Raw genomic sequence first — 11,910 nt, 5'->3', positions numbered from 1 at the left:
GGCGATAAAAAGCAATGTACAGCCACAAGATAAGGTAAACTTGTAATGTTAACTTTCTAATCAAATACGGTGCTAGGCACGAGGATTTTCTTGGAATATTAGCTTCGATAACAGAGACTAATTCTATTATTTGTGTTTGTTGACAACTGGAGTTTGTAATTTTCTCGACATAGAGCATGGTTTTTTCGTGCAGAAGTTAAAAGCCCCAGACAAATTTTTATATCCTTGAAAAGACCATTTCCACTAATCACAACCTTAATCTCAAGCGGTTCTGAGTTATACCGCATGGGAAAAATGTTTATTGAAAAACTGCTCCAAAATGAGATTTTTAAACAATGAAATATTGGTGATTTTCAAACTCGTGCCATGCATTCCCACTTAAGTAAACAATCCTGGTTTTAGACTTGAATCATTTGCCAGTCTCTCTTACACAAATATACCAATTTAAAAAAACCGTGCTTCCTTTTGCGCTTTTCACGAGCGAAGTTCTTGTGTTGTTACTCGACGCACTAATTTCCGCCACCTTATGACGGTCGGCGCCCGTTACAGTTTTCCAGAATTTTCTTGAAAATACAACCAGCTTTGAACAAAAAAATATATATCACGTTTGTGGGCTTATCATAGAGTATCTCTGAGCGAAATATGAAGATTTTGAATTTTTGAAGCATGTGCCACATTTTACTGATATCACGTGGTCTTCACGGACATTCTCTCTGAATGTATATCTTCAGGGGTTTATATAAGAACAGGCAACTGGCAAAATTTGTCATCAATATCAACCAAATTGACCTAAATTCCCTGCCTACTTTCTCCGAAATTAATAAGGCTAGAGTAAAATTGAACTTCCATAAGCTGCCTACTTTGAAGTAGCTGCCTGACAGGATCGTGAATATGAGCGATTTGCGAAATTGGTCGTTGATGGCCAATTCTCGGTCCTTACAGGCAGCCGCTCTTAAAACCTTATTGAAACCTCTGTATCTCACAGGTCAAATTTAATTTCAGGTAGATTTTGATTAAACCTAGGTTGACTCTCAATTTAGTTTCTCTCCTGGCCCTAGGAGACAAAGAAAAATGAGAATCAGCCTAAGTTAAAAAATTTTAACCTGAAATTAAATCTGAACTGAAATGGTTCATATTCCAGAGGAATAACTTAATTAGCCTTAGGTCTGCTGTGACTGGAGAGATATTGCTCTAACAATACGTGATAGGGTATTTGAGGAAGGTGAAGAGCAGCTTATTGATATACATGATGTAAAGGTAACCAGTTTCCAGACGTTTTTGCTCAGTTTCACTCTGCTGAAGCTCTATTCCTGTACAACGTCATTACTTCATGTAGTTCTTCTTACAGGACGGAAAAAGTTCAGTTTTTGTGGATGCGGATGGAGAGCCATTGACTCAAGAAAGTGGTCCAAAGAGCACCAAGATTGGATACTGGCAATTGACAACTTGTTCAATCACATTTTTGGCGATGACTTTTTGGTATATGTGTATGATGAAAACAACGGCACAAGCGTTGACGAGAATATTGCGTCCCGCTTTTTGGAGTATGACCATAATAGTTGGGAGACCAAATACTTGAAGCAACTAACAGAATTTTCTGACCAAGTAACAGAATCAAATGCTCCTACGCAGAATTGTGGTCAGAAACAGCTGGACTTCACTGATACACAAACTGCCCCTGCACAAACTCATGCCAAAACAGAATTTATGTCTCCTCTCTGCGGTTGCGAGAAACATTTAAAGAGATCAATTTTGATTGCCAACAGCCAAGCTTGTTTGCGAGAGCGCTTTAGTAAAACCTTAAAACGTAACACAAACTCACTTTGTTTTGGGATATAAAATTTGGTCATTGTTCATGGCTGCTTTTAATTGAAAAGTACAAAACTTAAACTAATATCTGACAAAGGGTGAGGTAACAATAAGGTATTAAAAGCTCTAGCAAAGGTGATGGCCAGAAAAAAGGCAAACTACACAATTAAATACAATAATTACACGGGCGGAAGACGGGGATGGGTTGATTGCTTGATTTTCTTGAAATCTGAAGTTTAAGGCTTGCAGACTGAGAGGGCGAACTGATGGATACGCCCTCTTATAAAGGGTCTTTACTGAACTATGAAAGCAAGGCTAAGTATTTTACTGTGAGTAAACATTTGGTCAAAAGCCTCATGATGTTGCGAAAAAGTTATTGTCCGGAGAGTCTTGTGATAATCATACGATGGTGATCTGTTTTAGTAAAGATCCAAGGTTCAAAAGAGGAACCATGAGCCATTGTCTCACAACCAACTCACCCCTGTCCCATGTGACAAACCTAATAAAGAAGGCACCCGGGAGGGAGACATAAAAGCTTTTATTTGGTGGAAATAAAATCCATTTTCTGATAAAGTAACAGAATCAAATGCTCCTATGCAGAATTGTGGTCAGAAACAGCTGGACTTCACTGATGCACAAACTGCTCCTGCACTAAGTCATGCCAAATCAAATTCGTCTGAGGAGGAAGATCAAGCTGAGCAACCAAACAGCTTTAACAAAGGCAGGGCAACACAGTCTTGTACTCAGCTGTCTTCTGCTCTATGCACAGCTACAACAAGGGCTGAACTAGCTGCTTTGGACATGTAAGTACCTCCAGTATCCTCTCTCTCTAGCTATCCTGCCTCTTTGCATGCTCAGATAGCATACAGTGATCTGTCCTTTATAGATCCCATCTCTCTGGGCGACGTCCATGTGAAGCAGTTGTCACAGCAGCGTAGAAACTTCTGAGTAAAGAGAGAGGAAAAGGAAACCATCCTTCTGGTGTTGTGATTAAAGGCTTTGGCCCGTTCACAGAAGAAGGCTTAACAACTCTTCAAAAATTGTGTGAAATTCCTGAAACCAAGCGTAAGATACAGAAGCTAGATGGCTTTCTGGACTCAATTGCACATCAAGAGAACTCACAGTTCTTCAACCAGTCCTCTGGAATCAACCAACAACAAGCTCAGTTCTGAGGTTTGATCCCAAATCTAATGATGTCATTTCTTTTTCTGATCTTGCTGAAGGAAGGTACATTGACGACTTTGTCATTGACGTGTGTATTGGCAAATACATTGAGGAAAGCACCACACAGGGAAGAGAGGACACATTACACTTGCCAGCAGAATTTTTTCAGTGGATGCAGGTTAATGACAATGCTTTCAAGCTAGCACAGTTGAAAGCAAGAGCTTCACGCATAGTAATGTTTAATAACGTACAGCAAATACTTGTACCAGTCTTTATGGTGAAGGACTGGGGACTTATCTATGTCAACCTTGCTGGTCAGCTTTTATATTTTGATGATGGGCTGACTTCTGAGGTACCATCAGCTGCCCTTCCATGAGTGAAAGAAGCACTGAGTCTCCTTCTTGAATTATACCCTCATCACCCATCTCTCAAGGCAGAATTTTGGCACTCTACTCAAAATTTCAAGCGGTTTGGAATGCCATCCCAAGTGCCCATTGGATAGCCTAACAGTTTACAAAACGGCTAAGAACAAAGTCATTGGTGAAAAAAAAGAATGGAACACTATTCTTTGTGAGACCGCCGATGCCCTGGATCACGTACACTGTTGCGGTTATGCCCACAGTGATCTAAAATCGAACAATGTTGTCTTAGAAAAACGCGAAGATGAACGGCTTCACTCAGTAATAATTGATTTCGGTGTAAGCGTTTTGTTAAGTAAAGCAACAATCCTCCCGCTAAACCGATGCATGTAAGGGGCCAGTACAAGGATACTTACATTGCGTGAGAACTTGTTGATGGTACCGGAAAACCATCTACTAAAAGTGATATTTATGCACTGGCTTTTCTGATCAAATCTGTATATAGACTTTTACATTTTCGAAACGTTGTTGCTGTGAAGAACGACCTACAATTAAAGAATTGAAAGCGGCTTTAAGTGCAGACGATTAGAGAAATGCGAACTTTTCTACAATGTATAGCAATGAGGCACTAACATTTCGTTTCGTTTCATTTTGTTTTCAAAATCGCTTTTTTTTATGCTTCCAGGAGAAAGGAAAGTCTTGCCAGCGTATTTTTTCCAGATTCCTTTTTATAGTCTAGGTTACTGTAGCAATCAAAAGCGATAGCTACCGCGCACAACAAATGCACAATGTATCGTGTCATCTTTACTTGGTAAATAAAATAATTTTAATAAATTGTTTTGGACATTGTCACAACGCCATAATTATTTAATTTCCAGTTTAGCCTGTAAAATCAGAGTAAGCGTAGGTTGCAATGTTGCACGCGCTCTAATTTCTGCGTGTTATGTTCGCGCGGAAAAATACCGAGGCCAAATTATTTTTATCCGCAATTTATTGTAACCATCACTTAGCACTATCATCAGTACAGCACACGACTAATTAGAAAAACACCTCATCCGATCTTTATGAAGCTACAAGGTGTCAAACCATGGCATAGAGTTACCTATTCAAATTAGCTGAGGGAACATTCAATTTGCCCTCAGCTAATTTGCATAATAGGTTTTAAGCCTTTCAAAGCTCGTCACGGGCTTTACTGGGCCAAAATATTTTTAACAGATTGTAATTTTACATGAAGTATGAATTGGTTATTTTAATAAAAGCGGCTGTGGGGCTTTCCCTCAGCCATTTTACTCCAAATGTTTTGTGTGAGAGTAAAATTATTGTGCCCAGTAAACGAGCTCAGTCTATACAGGACTCACTAGATAAGTTTATAGGAGAAGCCCGGAGGGAGAAAACATAAAGATATATACCTTGTTCATTTTTTTAGACAATGGACCCCACTATCACAACAGTGGGGTTCTTTTCTACCTGGCTGAGGTCAACAGTGTTTTCAATTTTATGTTGAAAGAGTACAATAACTTCGAGGCAGGAGAGGGCAAGTCCAGGCTGGATTCGCATTTTGCCCACATCAGCCATAAGATTGACACTGGGTCAGTTGGGAAATGATTTGGGAAGTGGGGAGCACGTCGCAGATTTGATAAACGTAATTGTTTGAACCTTAGTTAACAGAGGGGATGTTTGAAAACGTCCCTGCAGTAAGTGACTTGAAATTTAATTTATAATATTGTCAGTTTACACGGTAATAATAACGAGGCACCTGAAGAATGGCTGTATTGTTAAGTAGTTTAATGACATCTCTTGTTAGAAAACAAGTTGTTTCACTATGAATTTATTGACAGGATACCTAAACCTGCCTATGTTTAATAACTATTAATATAAATTATTGTAAGGAAATAATAATTATAAAATTCAGTGACATGTAAAACAAAGGAAACATTCTTATGATTATATGTACAGTATATGTTGTAGGTTAAAATGAATCCCAGGTTAAAATAATTTCAACCTAGGTTGAAATTATTTTCCTTTGTTCCAAATGTAAATTACCCTAACCTTAAACAAAGGAAAATACAAATCAACCAAAGTGGAAATCATTTTAACCTACAACATATACACTACAGACACTAATAATGTTTCATTACATCTATTACACAACGATTGTGTCCTTTCTCAGGCTCGAGTGGTGAAGCCTATGCCATGCGATTTATACAACACGTACCTGAACAACTACCCACTGGAAATCTACATCCATTGGAGATAGACCAGTATTCCTCTCAACGCCTGGAAATGGAGCATGCATTGAAGCATGGTGTTGGAAAAAGGACAACATTCAGCCAAGCACAGAATTTGAATTTTACAATAGACAAGCCATTAACCACATTCGTGCCGACCCAAAAGATGTCATAAAAGCAATGGAAGAAGCAGGTTTGGAGGTTCTGTCAGCCACCCAGGCCAAGTCATTATGGAGCAGCTACAGCCGTACGAACAAACAAACATCTGCACAAGCAAGAGTAACCACAACTGCAGGACCAACAAGTGTTTCACATACTGTGTCACCAGCAACACCCAGAGTACCACCAGCCATACATGTAATACCATTAGCCAGTGTACCACCTCCCAAGTCATCGGTTTCTGCACCCCCTCGTATATCATCAGCAAGTGTACCATCTCCTACACCACCAGCCATTGTACCACCTCCTACACCATCAGTCAGTGTACCACCTCCTACATCATCAGCCAGTGTACCACCTCCTACACCATCAGCCAGTGTACCACCTCCTACACCATCAGCCAGTGTACCACCTCCTACATCATCAGCCAGCATACCACCTCCTACACCATCACCCAATGTACCACCTCCTTCACCATCAGCCAGTGTACCACCTCCTACATCATCAGCCAGCATACCACCTCCTACATCATCAGCCAATGTACCACCTCCTACATCATCAGCCAGTGTACCACCTCCTACACCATCAGCCAGTTTACCACCTCCTACATCATCAGCCAGGATACCACCTCCTACATCATCAGCCAGTGTACCACCTCCTACACCATCAGCCAGTTTACCACCTCCTACATCATCAGCCAGGATACCACCTCCTACATCATCAGCCAGTGTACCACCTCCTACACCATCAGCCAGTGTACCACCTCCTACATCATCAGCCAGCATACCACCTCCTACACCATCAGCCAGTGTACCACCTCCTACATGAACAGCCAATGTACCACCTCCTCCACCATCAGCCAGTGTACCACCTCCTACATCATCAGCCAGTGTACCACCTCCTACATCACCAGCCAGCATACCACCTCCTTCACCATCAGCCAGCATACCACCTCCTACACCATCAGCCAGTGTACCACCTCCTACATGAACAGCCAATGTACCACCTCCTCCACCATCAGCCAGTGTACCACCTCCTACATCATCAGCCAGTGTACCACCTCCTACATCACCAGCCAGCATACCACCTCCTTCACCATCAGCCAGCATACCACCTCCTACACCATCAGCCAGTGTACCACCTCCTACATCATCAGCCAGTGTACCACCTCCTACACCATCAGCCAGTGTACCACCTCCTCAGCATCAGCCAATGTACCACCTCCTTCACCATCAGCCAGCATACCACCTCCTACACCATCAGCCAGTGTACCACCTCCTACATGAACAGCCAATGTACCACCTCCTCCACCATCAGCCAGTGTACCACCTCCTACATCATCAGCCAGTGTACCACCTCCTACATCACCAGCCAGCATACCACCTCCTTCACCATCAGCCAGCATACCACCTCCTACACCATCAGCCAGTGTACCACCTCCTACATCATCAGCCAGTGTACCACCTCCTACACCATCAGCCAGTGTACCACCTCCTACATCATCAGCCAGCATACCACCTCCTACACCATCAGCCAGTGTACCACCTCCTCAGCATCAGCCAATGTACCACCTCCTTCACCATCAGCCAGCATACCACCTCCTACACCATCAGCCAGTGTACCACCTCCTACATCATCAGCCAATGTACCACCTACATCATCAGCTAGTGTATAATTACATGCAGTGCACCATCCACCGTTCCACCTCTTATCTCATCAGCCAATGTTCCTGGTTTGGTCTCAAACTTAAACAAGATGGTGATCGAGTGGTATTTAGCTGAAGATTTTAGCCAATCAACAATTGGAGGTATGAATGGAAGCAATGCCTGTACGTTTATCTGCTTATATTTTGGGCAGGTAGCTTCAAAAGGTCTCCTTGCCCCAAAGCAAGGGCTGGTGTTGCCTGACATATGGAAAGAAGTTTTTGAGTGGGCAATGACATCTAGGAATGACTTGCACGATGAGTTATGTGACCATAAAGGTGTGAATGGGGATGTAGATGAAGACGGGATATGGCAGAAGACTGTGGTGTTGCTTGCTCGGTACAGCAAAAGGATTTATCTGGTTCTCCAAAGCGGATACTCGCAGAGTGGCTTAATGCATTGTCACAGAGAGGTCAAAGAACATACCACTTGTTTTTCTCTTCTGGAAGGACTATGTTCCTCATATGTGAAAGTAGTGGAAATTTATACTTTTTAGCTTCTCATTTGCACAAAGACAGAGGGGCTTTAATTGCAAGTGCACCAAGTGGAAGTGGAGAGGCACTTGCAGATTGGATCGATAAAATGATGATTTTACATTGGAACTGTCCCCTCACTATAGGTATATTTTACATTTACATTTAAAGCTTTTGAAATAACCTATGATTTCACTTGAGGAAAAAAAGTCCTTTGTTTACACGGCAAATCGAATAACTTTCCCTTTGAAATGCAAATATCATGCTCTTGGCTGTTTCAGCCAATGGGAGAGGTTAAATTAACTTAATTAAAGAAATTATCACCATACGAATAACTGACGCTATTGCCATGGGCTATTGTTTTTCTGTCTGCTTGTTAGCCAGACTATTACTTAAGTAAGGTTATACCTTGTGAGTCCCTGTAAACTATTTACGAACTAAACAAGTTTACAAATTTGACAATTTGTTTGGGTTTTTTAAAGTCAAATTCCTACTGTAGCTGTTTGCCAAATAGTGTAACGAGGAGGATTCTGTTACGGCCGCATTCCACGTCAATATGTTAAGCGTTTAGTTCTTTGTATAGTTGCACATTCCTTTCACATTCTTTCCAGTTATCGCTATTCATTCTGTTAGATTTCTCTGCATAATTTTCTTTGTTCTTAGACCATTTTGTAAGTTTCATTGTTTATTCTAATTCATTTCGCTTCAGCGTTCACAGCAACATCATTTTCTTTCGTCCAGCCTTGTTAACCATCGTACATTTTTTCTGTTCAACTTTCTAGTCACACAGCGTTTGTAAGTATTTTCGCTTAGTTTCTTTCCGTTTCCTGTATTTTCATCATTTCATAGCTGTCATTTGTATTCCTTAGTAATTTGTATTTTGGTTTGCTTTTAGCAACCGTAATCGTAATTCGTATTAACTGTAATAAAGAGGAGTTGGAACCGTGGACCATCCTTGGATTATTCACTATAGATTCATTGATAATACTCGGGATTGACTTACGGCAGGCGAAAATCATCCTACTCAAACTTACTTTTTAGTTATTTATTTTTAAGGTGGCCCTATTGAACCTAAAGTTCATCATCCTGCTGTTCCTAAAGATGATGTTGTTATGCTGAAATCATTCATGGATGAAGGGAAGTCGTTTAAGAATGCCATTCTCCTTTTAAGGAGGACCCACTTTTCCATGAGCCATTATCCTTGTCCATGGAAGAAAGGTGTCTTTTATTTCATAATTGATAATTGATTTGTTTCAATTCACTATAATAGGGTTATGGTACATTAAATAACTGTACCTAGTGTCAAGTAACCATCCTTTGAAAACCTGAGATGACCATTCACCTCGAAAAGTTAGAGGCAAAGTCATAAGCAGATCCTATTTTGGTCCATGCCCTAAATATTAAATCACAAACACAAGCCTGCTGAAGGCGCCCTTCATTCAGAACAGGATGACCAAACTTGTTTAATTCTTAGGCAATAAAACCAACATGTTAAAAACCAACGGCATAAGCTATGGGAACAATTCAATTTCTGGAATGCTGCACCTCCGAATGTTTTTGCAGATCTATTCCCAACATACGCTCCCCCATATTATTGCACAAACGAGACAGCTATTCTTTCTCAGAGAGCCTATATAATTAGTTAATATATTTTTGTTTTCATGATGTACAACCAAGTTTTCGTTTTTATTTTTTTTATTTTCTTGATAAGGTTTGCCAGAAAGCAAGTCCGACTGTTTGAAGTCACTGATGGCAACGTACCTGTTCCGCCAGAAAGTGAACAATTTCACTGCAATGGGGGTTCACTTCGTAGAACATCTTTACATCCCAGAGAAGAATTCCACCACCAGAGAATTCTCGTGAAGACCACAATCACCTTCTCAAACGGATCACAACATGCACAAGAGAAGGCTGCCTCCAGTATTTCAGAGATGTGCTCCATGCCGAAAACACAGGCCTGACGTATGAAGCCCTGACTGGGAAATGCAAACAAGGAGTCTTACAGAACATGCAGGAAAACAAGCACGAGAATGAGGCCAGATTTGTTGAGACAGTTCTCAATTGGCATAAAGCTAATGATGGAAGAGGTCTAGGTAATTCCAAAATTGTAAAGTGGAACCACACCTTCAAACGATCCTACAGTTATCAAACATGTCATGGCTTGCTGGTGGTTACATAACAAACTATGCTTCTTTATGTGTGTGGTACTGGTTGTGTGTTTGAGGGAGGCAAGGCGGTGTTTCTCTGATCTGAATATTTGGTTGAATTATCATGCAGTTTTAAGGTTGTACTATACATAAAATCAGAGTGTGCTCCGAGAGTTTGATCTATAAAATCCTTATGCATGCTGCACTTTGGTTTTACAGATGAGCAGACAAGGAAAAAGCACAACTAACCTATGCTAGACTGGGTTCTAGAGGACTGGATGCCATGGCACTGGTATTGTCGAGATTTTTCTACTATTGATGTCAACAGGTAATTTTTTTCTTGTAGAAGCTACTGTTTAGCGGCCTTCAAATAACAAACTAATGTTGGCCAACCTGTGTTAGGGACTCAAGTTGGTGTGTGTGAATGGCACTCCAACGGTTTGCAAACATGTTGGCCAACTGTTGACAGCAAACAGAACTTTTCTCAACTCTCGCTGACTCTTTCGCCAACCTTTTTGTGATGACCAGCCAGACTTGTAAATAATTATTTTTCTTGCTCTTGAAATTAACTATTTGAGCGTGTTGCTACACTGATAGCCAGTTATAAACGAGTTCCACAAAAAGTTATGGAAATTTCCCACGGAACTTTCTTACTCAGAGTGACACACTTTGTAAAGCTAGCTAGTTTTCTTGTATTGTCAAGCACTGCAATGGCCTTTTCGCAGTTTTCATTTCTTTTTTTCAGAGTATAACTGAAACAGCCTGCTCGTATGATAGTTTAGATAAAAGCAGGAGTCTTGAAATAATTAGTTTACGCAATTGCTCAAAGAATAGTAAACACGGAGAGGGAACTGATACTTGATAGAGTGGGTGTTTTCAGCAAAAAAGAGACTTCAGCACGGAAAGTGGACACCATTTGCCCATATCACAGGCGTGAACTCAGGATTGGTTGGCGGTGTAACTCTACTATCTACTTCGTACCCCAAATCCTATCCAAACATGGAATAAATAGAAAAGCAGATCGGGCTATTTCCAAAGAAGTATCAGAACGAATTGCTATGACAACGGGAAAGTTTGTCCCAGTTGGACGCTCAAATAATTGCCCTCTCTTGGTGTGGAAAAATTGCCCCGGCTATTGTTCGAGGAAATATGGCATTTATGCACAACCAGCTGAATTTGTGTTGCCAATCAAAGATGTCACTAGTAGGAAATAATTAACAATTATTGTCAAGATCAGATCTCATGCTCAATGAAACGAGTGAGTCAGTAGTTCGCACAACCAAATAGAATAAAGACAAATTGTGCATATTGTTAGTACTTTAACTAGTGTTTAGTATTGTAAGCATATTACATATATTTCTGAAAACAAGATCAGCGGCATTCCTTTACCACCATATAAGAAGTACATGATTGACGGAAGGCTATAGCTAAATGCTTGCAGGAGTTTTTATTGTCTGGCTTGATACCCTATTCTACAGCAGAACGGTAATCAAACTACTTAGAGACATCCTGCAGTAATAATTGGTCTTTGCATCCACACTCAGCCTTTCAAATATAAACTAAACATTAATTCTAACCAATACAGTACACACCTGCATGTAAGAACACATGATTTCGCAGGTCAGGCTGATCAGGTTCTTATTTAACGGTTGCTTAGTGACAAATCAGACTCAAAGCGTTCTTAAAATGTTCTTATATTTCTATATATCAGTAATACGGGTTCCACCCAAAAATGCCCTCAGATGTAAAATTAGCATAACTTAATAAACATTCTTTGATTTTAATGATCTGTACTGTATCATTGAGCCTATAGATGAGATGACTGGTTGTCCTTCATTATAGGTAATGATGAATAAATACACTAAAGT

General features: G+C 40.5%; 1 protein-coding gene across 1 annotated transcript in view; it reads left to right on the top strand.

Moving 5' to 3' along the window:
- The window catches only part of LOC146472464 (uncharacterized), a 45,056-nt gene extending 35,272 nt beyond the window's left edge, over positions 1-9,784 (top strand). The window contains exons 4-5 of the mRNA XM_085119254.1: positions 8,952-9,113; positions 9,607-9,784. Of these exons, the coding sequence (XP_084975380.1) occupies positions 8,952-9,113; positions 9,607-9,758 (314 nt within the window). The 3' untranslated portion in view covers positions 9,759-9,784. The remainder of the gene's footprint in view (positions 1-8,951; positions 9,114-9,606) is intronic.
- Positions 9,785-11,910: the final 2,126 nt, after the last annotated feature.

Source organism: Pavona decussata, unplaced genomic scaffold (genome assembly GCF_977016875.1).
Source record: "Pavona decussata unplaced genomic scaffold, jaPavDecu1.1 SCAFFOLD_98, whole genome shotgun sequence".
In the NCBI taxonomy this organism is placed as follows: domain Eukaryota; kingdom Metazoa; phylum Cnidaria; class Anthozoa; order Scleractinia; family Agariciidae; genus Pavona; species Pavona decussata.
Note: the sequence above shows the minus strand (reverse complement) of the source record. Positions and strands in the feature narration are given on the sequence as shown.